Source organism: Columba livia, chromosome 12 (assembly GCF_036013475.1).
Source record: "Columba livia isolate bColLiv1 breed racing homer chromosome 12, bColLiv1.pat.W.v2, whole genome shotgun sequence".
Taxonomy (NCBI): Eukaryota; Metazoa; Chordata; class Aves; order Columbiformes; family Columbidae; genus Columba; species Columba livia.
This window is the reverse complement of record NC_088613.1, coordinates 4,951,881-4,974,457: the sequence shown is the minus strand read 5'-3', so window position 1 is coordinate 4,974,457 and position 22,577 is coordinate 4,951,881. Positions and strand designations below refer to the sequence as shown.

Below are 22,577 nucleotides of genomic sequence, written 5' to 3'. Positions count from 1 at the left end.
GTAGAGACCACCAGAAAGCTGCTGAGGAAGAACATCTGAGGCCAATATCCTAAAACATTCAGGAAAGAGGTGACCAAGGGTGCACCGTTCTCTGGCCGGAAAGAGATGTCAGTTACATTGTGTAGCACGTCATGTTCCACCACTGGCCACAGCTGGCTAAGCCTCCACATCCCCATATCACCAGTGTGCCTGAGAGCACAGATGGGCACTGCAGGTTTGGGGAGCCAGAGACAGGCTCTCAGCCACTGCCTCCAAACCTGCTTAATCCACCTTCATATTTTTAACATCTTTTCCTCAGCATCATGAAAGATCTGTTAAACAAAAAGCAGCAAAAGCAGCAAATGACTCCGGTGCAAATGACTAGTGCTTTGGACACAAAGCCACCCCACCACAGTGTGGAAGCCATAGTCACATAGGTCCTGCTGAATCTCACATGCAACGCATATACTCCCACGATAAAACAGCAGCTCACATCTGTCAGCCAAGACTAGCACTCATCATCCTGGTTATTTTCTCCAATTCCTATGTGCTAGAAAACCAGTAAGGAAGTTTCTTTTCCCCAGGTTCCCCATAGCAGACCAAAGACCAAACCAACCCCCTGCAGGTCAATCCCAGGCCACCAGGCTGCAAGATCCAACTTACTTCTGGTGCTGCAACTGCTGCATTTTCAGTTGTGCTGTAGCTCATCTTCAGGCAGGTGCATGGAGGTCGGTTTCTCCGGGAGAGCCTCTCCCAGCTGCGGGCAGCAGGCTCTGGCCCCTCAGGGTGCTGAGAGCCCCGAAGCCATGCTCTCTGTCACCAGCTTATTACAGAAAAGCTACAAAGTGCTATTAAGGCAGAAACATTTTGTTGAGCATTTTGCCAGTTCTAAGGAAACAAGACTGGCTCGGCTACCTCATATCAGAAGAGAGCTGTAAGCACCGGATCATTAGTGGGCAGACACAACCCTGAGTCAGAGCCTTATGCCAGCCCTAAAAGGCAGGAGCTCAGACATCACCGTGGATCTTGCATTTGCTAGTGGCTAAATCCAGTGATTAGTCAGCACCGAGAGCTGCTGAATCACTCTCCAAAGGCACCTACCTCCCTGCTGACATCAGCTCGGCAGCCACCACACTTCACTGACACCGGCCGGGCCGGCCAGCACCCCTCGGCTGAGCCTGCACGATGCCCGAACTGTGGTACATACATCTGATCCCTGACCTGCCACAGTATACTTGCCAATAAAACAATAATAGGCATGCGAAGCAAAAAGATGCACACGATTTTGTATTAATTGTTCTTATTTTGTTTCCGATAAAATAATTTGAAGCATAATGCAATATTTATTTTCAGTCTTAACAATCATTAATGTATTTAAGCACCATTTAAAGTTCTTTTCAATTCGGATTCTATCTCATTATTAATTGTTTGGGTATTAATTATTTTGGATTAAATGAATGTAGGCATTGATATTCATGAAAGACAAACGACATACTAAGCAGATGAAACAATTAGTATGAATTAATTCAATAAGCCTGAACTCCCCAAAATCTCTGCATCATTAAAAACTGACTTCAATTAAAAAAAAAAAAAATCACCAAATTAATATCATATTTTATTACTGCTACGCTTTAACATTTTTACTGACAGTGACAGACTTTACCTGACTAAATCTGAATCCTGTCAACTGTCATTGTAACAAAACCCAGTCTCAGAGATAAGGTGCTCTCCACAGGGGGTAAGCAGAAGTAAATCAATGTTTTCTCACTAAGGGACAATATTTGAGTCAAGATGCGTGAGGAAAATCTTTAGCCATTTCTTTGAGGAAACCAACTACTTAGAAATACATAATAAGCAATTAAACTTACTGCTTTGGAATTTAACAGGAGTTCTAAAACCAGTGGCATTACATTCTCATGTTAGCGGATGAAAATAAGTGTTAGCAAGACTTAAAATGATGCATGTAAGGGAAAATATTTGTGAAAAGAACCAGAAAAACTAATAAATAAAAATTTCTGCTCCTTGGTGATAAAACAGAACAACAGGCACGTTGGTGAACAGTGGCCTTGTCCAGCATGGAGTTATGGTATTGTTCTAACATCCATTTTGACAGAGTATGGCTGTTAAGCCCTGTGCAAATCATGTCTTTGAAATTTTTCCTTTTTGTTTCCTTTTTATATCTGAAATCAATTAAACAATAATTAAGAATTGATTTTTGAATGCTTAATCCTGCACATACATGCATTTTTTTTTAAGTTGGGTGGGTTGTTTCGTGGGTTCTTTTGCTTCTGGGGAGACAAATATCATTGAACAAAGTCCTCAAGACTTTCCTTACCAAACAATGCTATTTATAACAGACAGAAAGGCAAATCCTACTCTATTTAGAGGCGTGCTCCTATGAAAGTCAACGATGCTGCAGCATCCTTTAAAAGCAATAGAGCTTACACTGTATCACCCACTGGAGTCAACAGGAGTGCCAGGAGGATGATAAACAGAGCTATGTTTCAGAAGTACTTTAACACCTAAGCAGAGACAAACTAGAAACACTTAGGGGAGGTGTGTGTAAGTAAGGTTAATACAATTCCACAGAATGTCACAGTTCAGTTCAGATCTCCAATCCGTCCACTCATGGTATGGCAAAAAGTCAATATATGTATTTCAGAAACTATCAGTAACTTCCCCACTAAATTCTGGTTGTAGTACAAACATGGGAGACTTCAAAGAGATGCAGATGGTATCTAGTGAACAGAAACATCTAATATGTCTGTACTTGAAGGCTGAAAAGGACTTCATCTGACCACGAGAGGGAGAATTAAATCATACACATTGTTGATTCACATGTATTTCCAGCTCAAACCAAGCTCACAAGGAATGCTTTTCATAAGTTCAGCCTACTCAGGTGACCACCCCATAGCACCAAGATCCCTGCCTACACACGCTTAAGGGAACGGGGAACAAAACCAAATCCCAGGACCTCTCTTTTATAGAGGGATGCTGCAGTGCGGTCACCACGGATACACCATTTGAAGACAAGCAGGGTCTGAGATTTCATAAGGACCTTAGGAAAGACTCAGGACAGCTGTCACTGAGAGTTCTACAGATTCAGTCACACTTTGTATTTTGAGGTAAAACATAAGATACCAGCACACACTCTTGGGGCTACTTATGTCTGCAGACCCACTTCACACACAGTATCACAGTATGTTTGGGATTGAAAGGGACCTCAAAAGATCATCCAGTCCAATCCCCCTGCTGAAGCAGGAATGCCTAGGTGAGGTCGCACAGGAACATGTCCAGATGGGTTTTGAATGTCTCCAGAGAAGGAGACTCCACAACCTCCCTGGGCAGCCTGGGCCAGTGCTCTGTCACCCTCACTGAGAAGAAGTTTCTTCTCAAATTTAAGTGGAACCTCTTGTGTTACAGCTTGATCCCATTACCCCTTGTCCTATCATTGTTTGCCACCGAGAAGAGCCTGGCTCCATCCTTGTGGCACTCACCTTTTATATATTTATAAACATTAATAAGGTCACCCCTCAGTCTCCTCTTCTCCAAACTAAAGAGACCCAGCGCCCTCAGCCTTTCTTCATAAGGGAGGTGCTCCACTCCCTTAATCATCTTTGTTGCCCTAATGCACACCACTGGTGCTCCAAAGCCTGCATGGGCTAATTTTGATGTAGGCTCTCAGACATCGGCTTTAGCTCCAAACACTCCTACCAGTTTAGATTTTGCCTACTAAGAAGTCTCCTACTCCTTATATGGAAGATGCCAAAAATTATGACCAAAGCATCCCAAAAATTTTAAAGGTCCCAATGACAGAGTATTTTCCATTAAGAACGTGAGACACTGAAACCTGATCTTTTCCTCAAGTCTGCAGACCCAGAGTTTGCTGATAACCCTTTTCAGGCCCACTGCAAAGTTCATCTATTTTTTGGCCGCTGGGGAAGTCACAGACTGAGGGATGTATGAGGCTGTCGTGAGAGGTTTATGTTTATTACATTTATTGCCGCTGATAGCAATAACTAAGAGCAGTCCCCGCTGTACAGGACTTTGCAGATCTGCAATAAGTTCTTATGTTCCGGTTGTGTTTCAGTGCTTGGAGAAGTGCAGAGTAATGCAACTAAATAAATAAATTACAACATGTGGGATTTTTCACCCAGCTTCAAAACACAGTCCTATTCCTCATTTTTCAGGATCAACCATTACTCATGCTCACTCCTGAGGACTGGCTTTATTTACAGAAGAACTCATAACCCTATGACATAAAGTCTATCTCAAAGCCTCCCTATGTTATTTGTGACTGGAATAATCACAGACCATTTATGAGAAATTTGAGGCAGTATTAAGTATAGAGCATACTTTGGTTGTTGGCCAGGATATTTGGACCTTTTACTGTACTCAAATATATTATGGTAATCTCCAGCCAGTGAAAGGAGATGGGAGGAAAGCTCTGTTCAAGCAAAGAACATCACAGCAGAGGTGACTGGGACCCAAACCTTATTTGCCAGCAGATAGATCTGGAAACCTCATCCCCAAACAATAGTAGTTCCTTAATCTACTGATGTGTAATGAGCAGCCACTGATCTCATCATGAAAACAATATATTGTTTACATTCTGCTGCTTCTGAAGTTATTTTTCTCATTTGGATTTTGAATTCCTTATTCTCTTCAGAACATGGCTAAAAACCTAATCCTACATATGGAAACTACTTAGAAAAGCCAGCTTGTATCTGACATGCAGCAGCAATACGGGAACACCTGAGCCACATTTACAATGCCGCTGTAGCTTCAGGCAGGGCCTGGCAGCAAGGCTGACACATGTCTTCCCTGTCCCCACAAGAGGGAATGGGGCTGGAAGACACATCCACCACTCCACTACCTTGATCAAAGGGTTTGTTCATAGGCAAAAGCAGAAAGGTCCTTCCCTGAAAGACTGCCAGCACTGACACAGAAGAAGCAGTTTATTTAGGTGGGTACTTTTTGGAAGCTCAAAATATGCAAAGAAATTCTAGTGAGCTTTGGAAGTCCTGGTGAAAGCCGAAGTTCTCAAAGGACCAGTAAAACCAGCCAGTGATACTAGAAAATACCGATGGCAGCACTTCTGATAAGCAGGTTAACCTGCAATGCTTCAACTGCTATCCTTGGTGTCACTAACCGCTTCATCCTGAGTGTAATTGACTCCAGGGGAAAACAAAAGAGAGGATTTTGTTTTGTTTTGACAAATCCACTGCAAGGCACCACACTAAGGTGCCAAAGGCTACTTTGTATTTACAATGCTGGTGATACGCACAACTCAGAAGTTTCCTGACCTCAAGTACAAACACAACATGAAAGGTGATATATCAAACTGACACTATCACAGCTAGGAAAAAAAAAAAGAAAAGAAAAACACCTCAGATTTATACCAGGCTTGCCTGCCTAGCATAAATACTAACATCAAACTGCAGCCTTTGTTATATAACTCCTTAAAAGTTCTTTGATACAGCACAAGGGCAAAATGGTCCAGAAGCAAAGTGTTTCCAAACAAAATTATAGGAAGAGAAGGAAGAAAGCTGATGAACCTAGAAAGGAACTTTAAGTTGACAGAAGCAACAGCACATTCAGACCTCCATTACCCTCCCTTCACCTTTGTGCCTCATCTTACCTATTGGCACACCTCGATTTATTGTTTCTACGCCTTTTTTCCACCATACCCTTGTGTATGTGTGAGCCCTATCCCTGGAATGGTTTCAAAGAATTTCAAGCAAATCCTTAAAACATACATCTCCTACAAAGCATCTGAACCCCAGGCTTCTTTTAATTGAGCCATTAATAAAACAGCTCTTAAAAAGCCCAAAATGAAACAGGGTGGTTTTTTTTCCCCAGAAAAAGTTTCTGTTGGTTACCTGGAATGAAATAGAGTGTTCCCATATTCCGGTTCAAGTCACCTCCTCTGTACATTTGGGGTATTTTAGTTGTTCAGATAGAACGTTCATCCATTTTATCACAGCTGTATGTCAATCAGTTCCACAGCACAGGCCAAAAGCTGCTCCAGGATGCTCCAGTCCAACTGAAGCAAAAGGGATTTTTTTTATAATAAAGTAGTGATAGATAAAAATAGCACTCCATAGTTTCTAAATGAAAGTAATAACAAAAACTTTTGCAGCTGTAATTGTTTATAATGTCTGAATGACCCATTAGAAGAGAGACATTCAAATAAGTCAGTCACTTTCCAAAAGACAAACTAAAAGCATTGATCATAAGTGAGTATATAGTAGAGCAGACATCTATAAAACAAAGTTTTGTGGTGCTTTCTATATCCTTTCACAGAATAGACTTACTATGAATATTTTGAAAATATTAATGTTGATAACATGGAGGATATATTCAATTTCCTCCAAAGAACATACAATTGAGTAACAGAATTTATAATACGAGCTGTGTATCGTAATTTAATTTAACCATGAAACCAATTTCTGCCTTCAACATTTTATGTTTTACGGTATGAAACAGAACATTATTTGCTGTAATGTAGTTTATTTAACCTTAACCTGATGTCGTGCAACAGTGCATACAGATACACTCCAAATGTTAATAATATGACATGCCGAGCTGATTAAAATTTCAATTGTGTTTCCTCCGTCTCCTTTGGAAAGTTAATGAATTAATGAATCTTTAAAGGACAGCCAGGGAGGCCTTAAAAAGAAGATGCCTTTTTGAGTAAGGAGAGAAAGTGGCAGATTACAACTTAATGGCTTCAGAATAATGGTAATTTCCCTATTTTCTTCACTTGCCTTAGCTCAGCTAATGGCTTCATTAGTGTCCACACTCTCAAACGAATAATAGAGGACGATGTCACATCCATCTTAGTCACATCACAATAAAACCGTTAAACACAATTCAGCTACCTGCCTTCTGCCAGTCTGTGCTACCAGGCAGAATTAGCAGCACAATCAATACAGAATCCTGTTATTATATTCTTTTTCTTTTAGAAAAGAAGGGTATCATGAGGTATAATCATGCCTTGCTATTTAACTGTAGTGCAAATTTTATGCTGATTAGATAACTAGAATTACTCAGAAAGGACATAAAACGAAGGGAAAAGTGTCTTCCTTATTTATACCTACTGATCAAAAAAACCCATCCCAAACAAACAAAAAGAGATAATTCCAGGTCTTTATTTGATAAATTGATGGATCACCTCAAAGTCAGCACAGATATGTCAAATTCTTCCTGACATCCCCTATACCAAATCATTTAATGAACCAGGCTAATTAAGCAGCTAAAAACCTACTTAGCTTTTGCTACCTCATAGGAGAAGAAATTCCATTCAACCATTTAAAATACTTGGAACAAATTCAGTGTAACTGAATACAGCTCCATCAAAAGGTATAAAGACTGATGCAACAAGTTCACAAACTGATCCTGAAACTGTAACAACAAATGGGAATTATGACTTTTTAAATACTTTGAAAATTAAAAGCCTTTAAAGGAGTTGAATTTCGATTATTTTTTGATCACTAGTTTTGAAGTGGATTTAAGCCGCATTGTTCTTTTTCACTCATTAGACAGTTTGGCTACTCTGTGCAACATGAAATCTCTGTTCAAGCATATTTTTCTCATTATATACGTATTTTGTACAACAAACAATATGCAGGCTTCTTAACAACAGTGGTTGAAACACGCACACTTGGTGAAATCTAACGCACGAATACTATTATCCTCTACTTTTTACCTGGGAAAACCAAAGAATCAAGCTACGTGTTCTACCTAGCTGAACTGCAGCTGGCAGCAACACACAAGTAATAGGGGAGAAAAACAGCCCATTTAATATATAAGGAAAATCTCAAATGCTTCAGGCAAAATTCTGTTCTCAGATCCACACCACAGATCCTGACTCCAGTGCTCTGCCCCTTCTTGACCTGAGTATCTAACGCTACCAGAAGCTGCTACAGACATGTGGAGGCAGATGTTTATTGGATCGTACCAATCTAAGGCAGGATTTTACACAAAAGGAGTCCTGGACTGATTCCCCAGTTCTCTACACAACCCTGCCGTAACCACATCCAACTGACGGCCAGGAAGAAACTGCTTTGTAAATCTTAGAAAACATGACGTGCCGGGCGTCCGCACTTGGCAGCTGAATAAATTTTTCTGACAACATAAATCTGATCCCACTGAGAAACCTTTTTAAAAATACATTATTGACTAAAAATATTTATATGCAGCACTTTTCCTGTTAGCAAAGGTAATATAGTAACTGCTTTGCCATTACCGCAAGTAACTTTAAGCCTCAGATAAAATATTTTTATATGCATGCTATACATACATTTTGAATTAAAACACAATGCCAATATGATACTAAATCACAGCTGAAGTCTCAGGCTTAAACAGATCTTGAGTGACACCTGCATTCTATTTTTTTGCGCAGTTTGTCAATGATGAGACCTTAATTAGAAGTACTGCTTTCAAAATATGTAGCTACAGTTAAACATTAAATATCCTCTTTTCATATTATGACTGGTTTTAATTTTAGTTTTTAGTTGTTATTTTATAAAGGATTAAGTGAATTCCAACAAGGGCACAGAAGACCACCTGTTTCTTGTCTACCTTAGGATACTAAAACCTTTATAAAAATAAACACGTACAACAATCACAAATATAAATGTCTCAGGGTTGAGCTACCGCTGTATTTCTCAGAAGACTAGTTCGTAGCTCACCATGGAAGGATTTACTCCAAATATCCTGGTATGCAGTCTTGGCCTGAGCAAATTCTCACCGTAAGGAAGGAGGAAAGCTCCACAAATTCATTTGCCAGTTAGATATCAGAGTTTACTTCATGACATCATGGCAGACCCCAACTTTCTATTATACACGTGCCCATTAGGTCCCTAATGAATTCTATGACTGATTACAGAGAGCTTCATCAACAAACAGGGCAGAACCAATGGGTCGTAACTCAAGATGCTGTTACAGCATCAGCATTAGAGTACTGTCAAGTACAGGCAAATCCAGATGTGACATTTATTGTCTAACATCAAATGGTCACCTATGCTCCTACAAAAAAAATTGAACACATCATTGAAACAGAACATTTCAAAAAATGTAACAGTAATTTGAATATTTCCTTTTATAGGCATCTCTATGACTTCAAAATAAACTTTTGTCTGCTCACAGTCCCTTTAAGATTTCTGCACCACCCTCACTTTCGCTTAATTGCTTGTAGGAAGAATATCTTACTGCAAGATAAAAGACATAGGAGGGAGATTACTATTTGTAGGTAAGTTAGGCAAGAAAGATATATTTACAACTCTCCTGCTTAAACTACCACACAAACCAGTTTTATACAGAGCACAGGTCCCCTCAGAATACTCTTGCTTAGCATGCAAGTACACTATCTGCCTAAACTCTGCTTTTCTGATTAAAGTTTTGTATTTAATTAAAATTGTCTTTAATTAAAATGCAAATATTCTAGGACTTTAACAATAAATTGTTTACACTAGACTGAGAAACAGGCCTCAAAGGCTTTGGGAAAAAAAATAGTTTCAATTGCAAGCTGTATATTCAAACTTCACTGCTCAGTGAAAATGGGTAAAGATCCTTTTTTTCTCCTATTGGCCTAATCTTTTTTAAACAAATGGAAAGATATCCCAATTTGTATCTAGAATTCACACAGAAAACAATTCCCAAAGTTATTGGCTGTTGAGCAAGTAATTAGGCCAGTTCAAAACATCTTTTGTGTTTGAAACAATTCCTTTAGCCAGTTTTGCTAGGAAATGATACTGACACCACAAAAGAATTGCCAGTTAAATGAATGATGCGCACAGCCCGTTCACCGCGTGATGAACGTGCATGTGCGTCTGTGCGCACGCAAGCATCCATCTGCATTATCCCTTCACCAGAAACATCCTGCTCAAGGTTCAAAAATAGCCATTCTGTTTACAAAAGAGCACAGTTTAGATACTGCAGATATCTAGCCTGCTCATTTCTTCAAACACACGCAGAAAGACTCTACGCGCAAGGTTTAGATTTACTACAGGGCAGACTACATGCTCTGCAGCATCAACAATGCTTTTCTGTGTGAAGTGCTGCAACTCCAAGGTGAGTTGTGCTTATGACCAATTCATAACCATCCTCCATTGGAAAGAAAGTTAAGCCCTTAGAGTTAACCTGACTTAATTTCCCAAAATTATAACTTTAAGAACTTCCATTTTTCTTTACAGGAAGACTTCAAATTGGACTCTTAGTACTCCAGTGTGTTTGGAAAGAAATTCCTTAATTTCAAAACCATCCACGAAAAAAACAGTGGAAGGTTTTATGGCTTATTAGCAAAATACTGCACTATGTTCATCATCATATCCCTGTTCAAATGCTGAAGAGCAGTGATGCAAGGTAAATTAATAAATGAAAGTAACATTGAAAGTTTGAAAAATCCATTTAAAGAAGCCAGTAGAAGAAATCATACATGGGAATTTTCTAACTGCAGGTCCTAGCTAGAATAATGGTATGAATATGACCCCAATGGAAGTCACATAAAGTATTATCATTCTTGCAGAGAAACTCTTACAGTAAAAGACCCACTTGCTATAAATTTGAATTTCCTAAATTCACTGCAGATCTGAGAAACCAAAACGAAATAAATTACCCCAGTTTGACACCATCTCCTTCATCACAGTAATTCCCGATTTCAGTATAAAAGCCATTACTTAGCTTGCACGCCATAATTTACACACTCTTTTACACAATAATTTTTGACTCAAGAAAAGATTAATTTGCCTTTTATAATTATCTTGTGTCAAAGTCTTTAACCTTTTCATCTAAAAAGTTAGAGCTGGATTTCTTCTGGAAATGCATGCCCAGCGCTCAGGGAAGATGCTGGATGTCACCACAGGACAGGAGGGGAAGCAGCCAGTGGCACAGGGATGCAAAATGAGGGCAACACTGCAAACCAAGGCAACTACTGAAAACCACCCCGCTTCTGTAGGATTCAACCTTAACTTCACAGTTTCCTAAACCTGAGGAAAGACAAATGAATTACCTATTTTTAATAAAGCACACGATCAATTTAACGTTTTCACAAATATCTCCCTCCAGAAAAATGGCCCAAGTGTTGTTGGTTCAAGCCAGGTACATCAGCAAGTTAAGCTCACTGACCTTCTAGATTTCTCCATTGAAGAACATATTAAATAAATGCTAACAGACTGCACCTACAGACTGTGACCTACAACCAATTATCACCACCAGCTGCTTTCCAAACACTCCACAGAAAACCCATTTATTGTACTGAATAAAACCTGCATCAGTCCAACATGAAGCTGTAAGTACAGCACGAGATCCACCTAAACCACGGCAGTGTGCAACTGCTACTTGATTTGCATAATTTATACAAATTCATGTAGATTCAATAATTGGCATTTTGAGGAGGTTTCCTGGAGCCCAGAGCAGGCTGGTGTGAGGCCAAGCAGCAGGAGCACACCTTGCCCAACATGGTGCCCGTTCCATGGGACCCAGCAGCAGGCACCAGGCTGGGCATCACACCCTTCCTGTGGCACTAAGTCACAATATGTCACTCTGGTGTTATGACAAAAACAGGGCGATATCCTATCTTATTAAAATCTAGATTAACAGCCAGACCCATCAATATTTGCCTTTTTGAAGTGGCACTTTTTAGTCATAGCTCACTCTCCTCTCACCAGTGTTGGAGAGAAAGCCGTTATGGATCTCAATGGCAGACCGAACCCCCCTGAAACAGCCTGCTCTCCTGTCTGCCCCAAAAAGCAATTTCTCCAGTGCTGAGGGAGAAGGATGGTTAAGTCAGACAATAACACAGACCTGAGCCTTGGAGCAGTGGCCGTGGTCCACAGCGAGGGACACCAGCAACCCTGACACCACTGAACACTGATGTGGCTTCCCCTGCACTCCAGATTTCTTTCATTTTATGGGAATGCACACCACACATTAAAGGTGAGAGAGGTAATTTTATACAACTACATGGTCTGTGTGGACTTTCTTCCAGCTCAAGTTGTCCAGTAAAATTAAAAAACCTATTTTAAGTGATACAAAGTTCCCAATCCCTAAGAAAGTGTCACTCTGTTACAGGGTCAGTAATTAGCTCTTACTTCAGGCACCTTTTCTGCCTGAGGAACAGACTGCTCGTTTTTATCCTGTTTCCAATTTACTCACTGGCAGAAGTGCACGAGAAGTCTCTAGCAACGAAGCTGCAAACCCACCTCAGTATAAATCTCCTTTTTTGAGAATTTTCAGTCTTGTTTTATCAGAGACCAGCGGCTGTGCTGAGGAAAGCCTATAATGATTTTCTCTTTTTCAGGCTTATTCTAGAATTGCATCTATTTTGGGGTTTTGTTTAGATCTGTCGCGGCTTTCATACTGTTGATCATGTTGTTTTTCTAACCCGCCCTGAACATCTGTTAGCTCTTTCCGAGGCTGCATAATCCTGGGTTTTTTTTCCTCTTATGTATTCCACTGCTATCAGCTGGCTGTTATTCTTGGGTTTATTTTTCAGCATATATTCTATTTCTTTTAATTTGGAAATTTAAAAAAAACAGTAAATAAAAGCACCAATTCTTTCTTGCTTCATCCTGAACAACAAATTCATACCTGCCACTGCTTTTGTTTTGATCTGTTGGTTTCTTAGGGTTGTTTTGTTTTGGTTTTTTTGGAGGGGTGTTTTGGTTTGGGTTTTGTTTAAAACAAAACAAAACACCCAAACCTGCATCAATACAAAAAAACTCAGCTTGCAGCAAACCTAAAGGTGGAGTGAAAAAACGATGAAGGATCTTGTTTTCTTAATGATGAAAATCAGTACTTCTGAAAGATGCCAGGCTGGCAGCCCTGCAGAGAACAGAGCCTCCACCGTTTAACCACAAACCAGACACACACACCCCCAGCAGGACCACTGCAAGCACAGAAAGGGGAAACAGCCAAACCTTGGCCTCTCACAGTGGCTGCCAGTGAGGGCAATAATTAGTGCCAAGCGTGGGGGTGGTTTTTGTGACGTTGACATTAGGAACTGTTTGGAGACTACAATTATTTTGCATAGCCTAACAAACAGTTATCAGATGGCAACAGCTTTTGGTCACTACCAGGCTGTACGGCATTCAAACCAATGAGGGACACGTATCTCCTCAGCCAGCAAGTCTCCTTACCCAGTGATTATAAAACAAATAAGATTTTGAGGTTGACAAGAGTCCCTTTTAGCAGCATTTGGATTATAAAATTGCTCTGACTCACTGCAGCGTATTGCTCCCTCTTAATTAACCGAGCTGAACTTTGTACATGTCTAGACTTCCTCCTGCAGAATGGCAGATTTTGGCCTCCATGAATATCATTTGAAGTCATATTATTTACAGGGCCTTTATTCATTTCAGTCATTTGTTTCAAACATATTTTCCACAGAAAGGAAAAATGCACCAACTGCTGGGCCATTTAATCCAAAGTTAACAGTTTAGATATTTTATTCAGCATTTTAAAAAGGATTGTCTTAGGGAATTTATGTGCTGCATTTCTAATGTTAACTTTACAAATTGTAAAGTGCCTTGGGACGCACAAGCATGAAAGGCATTAAGGTACTGCAGGATTTAACCAAATGTGTATTGCACTAAAAAGAACCTTTTATGAAAGCACATACAGATAAAAACACAGCAATGTTAGTGTTTATTAAGAGATTCTTAGATTTATTTCTTAAAGTACAACAGTTTTGCTCCTCCACCGGCAAAAACGATCCTTTTATAAATTGAAAAAAATTCTGCCAGTACTGACATAAAATTGCTGAAATTTCCAGTCTTTAAAAAAATAATTAGGAGTCACATAAAAAACAGACTTTAAGTAAATAAGCTTCAGGATTTCTGGTTTGTGAGGGTTTTTTTTTTCTCCTATTAGTTAGTAGTCTGAACAAATTAACTGTATTCACTAGCTTGGCTGTTGTTACAGGATTTTGAGTACAAAAAAGATGAACCATGTATTTTGATCCACGCTTCCTATTACTATCAAAAAGTTGCATTTCAAATACAAGAAAAACCTTGTACAGCTAAATCCCTTGACATGCCTGGAAATCACAGAGTAGGATTGTACACCAATCACATATGACAGAGGATTTAATGTCAGTGGGTGAAGTTCACTACAGCGAGGAAGAACAGCATTAACACAGACAGAGCAGCCTTATCAAGGAGAGGTGGGGTCCTATATCAAGCTTTATCTCCACCCTTTAAACAGGAGGGTGGATTTGATTTTCCCCACCTCCCTCCCCATATTCCACCTCTGTAACACCCAAGCACTCAAGCTCTGTGGTCTCAATCCAGAGACTATTACAGTCTGTTCAAAAATATCAGTTGATTTTAAAAGGCTACAGATAAAGCCCAAAGGAAACTGTTGCAGGTTTCAACTTGAAGGACTAAACACAAGATCAAAGTTTACACGCAGAATGTGTATATTATTCCAAAAAAAGTAACACTGCTGGAAGTCCCATCACTGTGACATCAGAAGAAAAGCAACAAACAACCACTTTATAATGCCAGATCCACCTTTTCCATTCAAATTACATTAAAAATAAAACATGGAGAAAAAAGTTAAAAAGCAGCATATGACTCCTACTAAGAATGGAAGGATTAGTTGTCCTTTGCGTTCTGAGTATGAAAGTTAATATGACAGTCAGAATACATACTTAGAGCTTCAGATCTTTTTTGAATGATAGGAACATTTTTCTCAAAGGCTTTCAGTTACAAAATAGCCCTCAGATTTGTTTCTCTAGAGCATCTGTAACGCAAAAACATTTCTTACAAATACAGCTGAAAGCATTCATTACGTTTATAAGTGAAAACTTTCAGATGACTGGCCTGAAATCCAATAATATTCTCCTGTTTAAAGAAAAACAGTTGAGCTATGTCTTCCAATTACAGTGGGTTATAAAACTGAATTAAAGAAGATACTTTTTTTAGCTAATGATGCTTTTTAACTACCTATCTCTCATGCCTTTCAAACAGTATGGCACTTTCAGCTAAACATTTGTTACATTTTGCTTTCAGACAACTGTCTTTTTAACCCAAGCTCACGGCAAAATTAACCCACTCATGGTTTAACCCCAGCTGGCAACCCTGCCCCACACAGCTGCTCACTCACTTCCCCCCAGTACAATGGGGTAGAAACCTAGAAAGGTAAAAGTGAGAAAACACATGGGTTGAGATAAAGACAGTTTAACAGGTTAAACAAAAGCCACACACACAAACAAAGCAAAACAAGGGATTCATTCACCACTTCCCATCTCAGGCAGGTGCTCAGCCATGCCCAGGAGAGCAGGGCTGCATCACAGGTAACAGTGACTTGAAGACAAACACCATGAATCTGAACATTCCCCCATTCCTTTTCGTTGCCCAGTTTTATATTGCTGAGCATGTCCTTATACGGTGTGGAATATACCTTGGGTCAGTTGGCCTCAGCTGTGTCCCCTCCCAGCTTCTTCTGTGTCCCCAGCCCACTCACTGGTGGGTGGTGTGAGGAGCAGAAAAGGCCTTGATGCTGTGTAAGCTCGGCTCAGCAGGAACTGAAACATCCCTGAATTATCAACACAAATCCCAACCACAGCCCCATACCAGCTACTATGGAGAAAATTAACTCTATCCCAGCCAAAACAAGCACAAACACATACAATTTAATTTACATTTTCACTGTGGACATCACATCCCCATCTCAGTCCATTCCTCAGTGATGTTAAGCCCTTGTTAAGAAAATCCAGACAACATAGGTTTGCAGAGTAACATCTGCCAAGTCACAAAGATCTGTAAAATGGAAATACTAGTGTATGTATTTTACACCTGGATTCAGCTATATTTCTCAAGTGCTTTGTGCATGTATTATTGTTTCTCAGTAAAACTGTCTTTTCAATGTTGGAACATGCAATTGTCCTTTTCCTGTGATGCACTTCAAACTGAATCTTCCAGCCCTTGATTGCTTCCATAAATTGCATTTCAAGCACTGTTGAGATCCTGATACAGATCTGGGTCTTCCCAAATACATACTCACGCACCTTTCTGCTATTTCTAATCTAAAAAAAAAAAGTCCACCACAAACAGCTAATGGAAATATATCTCTCTATATCACTGGATGTGCTAACACCCCTGTTCATTGGGCTGCCACTTGAGGCATGACTACAGTTCGTTAGTTTTACTCTGATGTGGTATAACGTTCAGTGGTTACTACAAATACAGCAGCTTACTTAAACCGAGTGGTTTGCACACTGTGCACCTGTGTAACAACAGAACAGCAAATCTGGGGACACCAAGAAGTCTTTGACTCCCAGATCTGATGTGAGCATCACGTTGAACGTCATTGACTGAAACTGTAGCCACATACAGCATCTTTTACCACAACCCCTCAGTCTACGTGTTTATTTTACACTAATCACTAAAACATCACAGCACAAAGTGTTGTGTTATCTCTGTATCTATCTCAATATCTATAATTACTTTCTCTTTTGTAAAAACTAGGACAGGGAGTTGTAGCCCTCAAAGATTACAGATACCCATCTTACTAAGCCTGACTAAGCCTAAACACACAACAATTATAAGATGGTAAACAGCAGTAATTGTACACTAAATGTCTTTTTAAAGAGCCAAATGTGCACTTAAAGTTTAACTCCCACTCACTGCTGCTCTAGAACAAACAGTAAATTAGTGAATACAAAACTAAAAACAAAACAAAAAGCCTTGCAGCATGTTCCTCAGGCAGGAAGTAATTGTATTCTTTTTTCTTAAAACTCTGTAGACATAATGCAGGATAGCTTCAAGAAAGCACTGCATGTAGTAAAAGCATGTGATGATCTTGTAATCCAAAATAAAGAGTAGCGTCTGGTAATTACCATGCATTGATAGAAAAGGGAGCACTCAGAGAAATAAGCCACCCTTGCCCTGCAAATGAGTCCAGCTGCATTCTAATTTCTCAACAGTCAATTTATTACCTTACATATTTTAAAACAGGGGGTTATTTGCACCTGTATGTCTCAGTAAAATGCAGCTAGTTTCATGACCATTATAAGCAACTAAGGCTTCCTCTTTTCATTGGAACAGGTGGCATGCACAGGGCAAAAAGCACACATCTATTTTTATCCCATGCGCATCAAAACTAACTCTGAGGTACCACTCCAGACCCATTCACAGTGAGATTACAGAGTCTTGAAACTCTGCACAAGCCTCACGATACATTTGCCTTTTGATGGCATGGTAGGTGATTGCTTTGGGAGTGCTTTTTGTGGGAGAGTATTATATAGCAAGAATAACACAAAAGTCCCTAGCAAGCATGACTCACATTACAGTGGGCATTGAGTACAGGAAGAAGGGGGATTGAAATACCCCCATTCCTTCTAGAAGCAGCCAGACCTCAGCACAGAGGAACAACCTCCTTCTGTCAAGGCCTCTTGCCAGGCAGGGGACACCGGTTAACAGAGCTGTCTGCATTACACAGGAGCAGGATGTTTACTGGAGGGAAAAGGGGGATAACAGGGAATAAGCTTCTTTAATAGGGGAAAAGAATTAAAACATTTTAAAAAGTAACAAAACGTAGCTGAGAAATGATGAAAGCTGCTTGCTCCTGCAGCGTGCTGCAGCTTGTGTTGTTGTGTGTCAGCTTTCCTGATGGTTAAAACAGAGGTTGGGTACACTAATGGCAATACCTAATTACAGAATACATAAAATATACCAGAAATATTCCAGGATTTCGAAATAACATCTGCACCACTTACTATCAGAGGTAGTGTGTTTGCTTCTTTCTTGTCCATTTCCATGTCTACACTAATATTCCAAGCATTTAAACACTTCTGTAAGTCAGGGAATGCCCTCCTCCCAGGCAAATTAACAACACTTTAACACTGATACTGTTTTGCTCGGACATATGAAAGACATTTGGAATACCTTATCTCCACAACCACTAGACATGCCCTAAACCACCTCTAAAGCCAAGTGTACACTACAATATCCACTTTGCAACCACGCATAGTGAGTTAGAGAGAGCCAATGTGTCCTTAAGCCCAACACAGAATGCCCTCTACCTGGAGCTCCACACCTGGGCTACAGCCACAAAACTGGTTGTTGGTATTATTTACTATCCAACATTTACTCCTGCAATAGTGTCTAGAGACTAAACAGGCCACGCTACTCTGCACCATGCAAATATATAACAAATGACTATATAGTGATTTCACTGTAATATAAAAACTGTAAGAACTAATTGCCCTTGCATAAAGTATCAAAGGACAGGGGAAAAAGGCAGAAGAAGATATTCTGAAAATCTTAAGCTCTTCTATGTGTTTTAGGAGCCAAAACTGAACATTTTAAGCCTCCCCAAAATCTAAAGGTCAAAATACAATTATTTTGTTTCGAAGCACTCCTTTACTCTAACATAGCAGCAAGCAAACCAGCACCTGTCATGTCTATCAAACTAGCCTCTATTTAACAAGAATTTACATTTAGTTCAGTCAATTAATATAAGCATTATCAGGTTCATGATAATTAGCACACTTATTAACAGCAGCAACAGCAGGTGAAATGGTGTCAAAAGAGAGCTTCGTTGTAGTTCTGTTGTTACCATCAGAGGCTCCTATCTGATCATACCTGGTGATCTACTTAGTCTTGTACTGCCAAGGAGACCCATTTACTTTGCCCTTAAGCCAGACAAATTACTGTGACAAGCAGCAGACTTAGGGTAGCTTCCATTCACAGATCACTTTAAGTACTTTACAGGTCATGTGCTGATAAACTACTTGCTTTACCAATTTCTTTTGGCTTATCCAGGGCTAAACTGTTTTAGTTGGAGGGAAAGCTGGTTGTGGATTTTTTGTTGGTTTTTTTTTTTCCAGAGTTTTGTTTTGTTGGAGAGGTGTGTTTGTCTGGGTTTTTTGGTTGTTTTTTGAGAGTTTGTTTGATTTTAATTCATTCCTTACTGTTTTATTTTAGCCATGCATGTGTTGTAAGGTTTCTGCCATCACAGCTGTTGGAACAAAAAAAATTTAATCAAATACTTTTATTCAGTAATAAAAAAAGCAAAACACTTTTGCTTTCCGTCACAGATACTGTTAAATTGCACAATAACACATGGAGACTTCTTAAATGAAGTATCACCTGGAGCAATCAATAAAGGCACTTTTTGGTAAATTTTTTAAAGGCAGACTTTTAATGGCAGGTACAATTTAGAGCCTTCAGACAGGAGACATCCTCTCACCTGTCCTACCAGAACTTTAATATTTTGACCAGAATTGTCAAATTCCCGATCATTGCTTATACACACATCTTTTTACTACTTTGTCTTGCACTGCAGGGTCATAAGGGTATGATTTACAATGCAGAGTAGTGCTTTAAGAAAACAGTAACTCAAAGCATAATTGCTTGGTTTTTTCCTCAACTTGAACTAAGCATTTTCCTTTTCTCTTAAACTCAGAACCATCAACCCACATCATTAGAACAAATTATTTTGCGAATACGGCTAAAAGTTAACATTCTTTGACGAATTTAGCCGCTGCTTTAACAATAAATGGAGTACTGTGCTATCCTCCACTTATCGCTGTTCTTAACTATTCAGCATTAGGTAAGACCTGGAAAAACATTAAATCCATAAATTGTACGGTGTGTCGTATTATACAGGCAGGCGACTTTATAAAAGGCGAGACAATGCTATAAACTAAGAATCAAATCAGAATTTGAACTTTAATTTTAGATTCCTAGGCTTTTCAATGTTCAAGACGAACTGATAACACTAGTTCCACATTATCTGTTTGTGTAATAGGAACTACAGAAGCAGAGACAATATGATACAAACAGAGTTGAACTGTAGCAAAGGTGTTTCCAGGCTACATTTTAAAGAACACACTTGAAAGACCCATAGAACAGCCCAGAGCTCTCATGTTTTCATGAATTAAAAAAAGACTCTATTCACACACACACACACACGCGCACACAAAAACACGTATCACTAGAACAGAGGAAAAATGAAGACTTGAAGGTTGCTAAGTGGAAGAAACATACAGTTTCCATCAAGTGAGAACTTTAACACTTTACTCCTGACACACAATGAAAAACGTGCTTGTATAATATATAACCCAGCTATGCCAGCAGTGAAATGAATCTCCAGGCTGTGCAATGATCTAAAAAAACTCTGAATGGGCATATGGGAACAGCTCATTTTGCAAGACCTCTAAAACCAACCTACTGATAAACACCGGAGGGTGCCTGACTGCCTGCATGCTCAGATGCCGATTTGTTGTTATTCTTATTCATTACTGAGTCATTATTATTATTTAAAGTGCCGACAATGCACTCGTGAACCAGAACAGATGCAAAATATCCTGTGCTAATGAGAAAATCAAAGCCTTTCTTATATTAGCAATTTCATATTATAGTAACTCTTTATTTTTGCCAATAAAGCACAACAGTAATTAATACAGCAATAGTTTCTTTTTGTTCACAAGTACAGAAAGTAAAACTGCTCTGATTCTACTTTGGCTCTCCCCCCACCACTACCAGCACAAAATACAATAAATACTACTGAAGAATTCCTATTAAGACAAACAGCTGCCAAACACAACAAAAATCCCCCATATAAAAGCCTGTTGTCTGTTTATTCAGGGATACAGTCAGTTCTCCTCACAGAAAATTAACAGTGTGGCGCTGTTCTTTCATATTTGAACACTTATGCTGTGTCATATCGCCATAACCATCTCACAGGACAATTAGTTAACCAAGTGCTGGAAGGTTGCACTAGTCCACGGTGTATTACAGAACCCTGTATCCAGCACCAGCTCACATTCTTGAATAGCAACTAGAACTGTATGTAACCAGTATGTGCTTTCTCCTCCTGAAATTATGCTACTACATATATGAGAAAGCTGACAAATATTTAACTAGTTGTGCATACAGAAGATGCCATGTTTGGACATTCTCCAATAGCAGGGATAGATGTGTGCACCAGTCACATACAGCTCCAGGCTGACCCCAGGTTTGCTGGGGGCCAGGCAGGCAATCCGGGAATACTCCCTTGGCTACCAAGACACCTGCAAACCACCCCCCCTTCCCCCCAGAGCCTCTAGAGACATACACCAGTGCACACTGGAGCTGTGCCTGCTTCTTATGACTACCCATTTTTAAAGCAAGGTCAGAGATATTAGAGCTGCTTCATGTACATAGATAAACCTAACAGAGAGAATACTTAAATTTAACTGAAAAAGAGAGCACTGTTCATTCAGAAGGGTCAAATGGAAACTACTGGCCCTCAGTAAACCAACCTGTGCATGCACCCCAGATTTGGCCCCAAAACTACAACGTGGGGTGTATCTCCATCTCAGCAAACATTACTGCCCCTTTGAGGATCATTCTGCATCATGGGAATGTACTCGTGACCAAGAACACTTTCGTGACAAGTAAAGGGATTTTTTTTCCCCTCAGTTTCAGTAATGAACAGAATTTAAGCAAAAAATGACTCAGCTGTGACTGCACAGCTCAGTCAGTGAGCGCACCACTGCTGCACCGAACACGGCCAGCGCGGAGCAGAGAGCTCAGTCCTGTTGTCATTTCTCATCAAACAAACCGAGACTATGAACGCTATGTGATTCTTAAAGTCTTGTTCAAGAAGCGGGGCCCAGTTCTGTGCTGGGAGCCCAAGGGGTATAATCCGGTAGCGACACTTTGCAAGAGCAGAGCCCAGCACAAGCCCCCTGCCCACCCAGGCACTGCAGCTCTTGCCTCTGCAACCCAAGCTTGCAAGTGGCTCCCTGCTCTACAGAAGAGGCTGACTACACATTTTATATCAAAATACTCCTACTGATTCAAACTATGTGGGAAAAGGAGCCAAGACTGAAATGACAGAGCTAGAAAAAATGCAACATGTATCAACAAATGAAAATGTGAATGAAGAAGTTTCATCCTCAGCAAGTCCTCAAAAGGGAGAGCTGAGATCCTCAGAATCTGCTTTTCTGACTAAAAAAGCAACTAGAAAAGCTGGATACTACATCTCTGCTCATCATCAGAAACCAAGAGAACCTCATGTTGAGAGGACCAAGCCTGTCCATAAACACTTACTGGGTTTAAATGGAGATTCTAAGAATCTTAAATATCAATAAAAAAATATCTATGAAAAGATTATATGCTCTGACTTTACAGGTCTATGTGAAAACAACTGCCAGCTGCGACAGCAGCACCCCACCAATGACACAAATTTAAAGAAGGAGAATAAGTTACACAAACAATAAGTCTGACAACAATGGATAAAAACGCCTAAATTTGTAATTTTGCATTAAATATTTAGCTTAAAACCAACAACTATGCATTTGAATTTGAAAAGTGTTTCAAAAACCACTGGAACCACAACAGATGAATGACAGTTGGACAGTTTGATCACAACTGACAATTCATATTTAAGTTCAGAAGAATGCCCTACCTTTATGCCCTCTTAAATCAGCCATAAGTCAACATGTGCTTATTGTTAAGCATGCACTTGTGCCTACTGACATAGACATACTCACAGGAAAGTACCACACGCGCTTAACCACCCGGCTGAACCTGGCAACGCATCCACACATGGCCATGCCACTATAAGCCATCATCTTCACATTTTGGACAGTCATCCCT

The 22,577-nt window shown here is 39.8% G+C and overlaps 1 protein-coding gene across 5 annotated transcripts in view; it reads right to left on the bottom strand.

Moving 5' to 3' along the window:
* AFF2 (ALF transcription elongation factor 2) overlaps positions 1–22,577 on the bottom strand; it is a 333,925-nt gene that overhangs the window by 299,078 nt on the left and 12,270 nt on the right. The window contains exon 1 of one of the 5 annotated variants that reach the window (XM_065077477.1): positions 643–22,462. The exons of the other annotated variants lie outside the window; for them this stretch is intronic. Coding sequence (XP_064933549.1) covers positions 643–665 — 23 coding nt within the window. The 5' untranslated portion in view covers positions 666–22,462. Of the gene's footprint in view, positions 1–642; positions 22,463–22,577 lie in introns of those variants that run through there. 5 annotated transcript variants of the gene reach the window in all.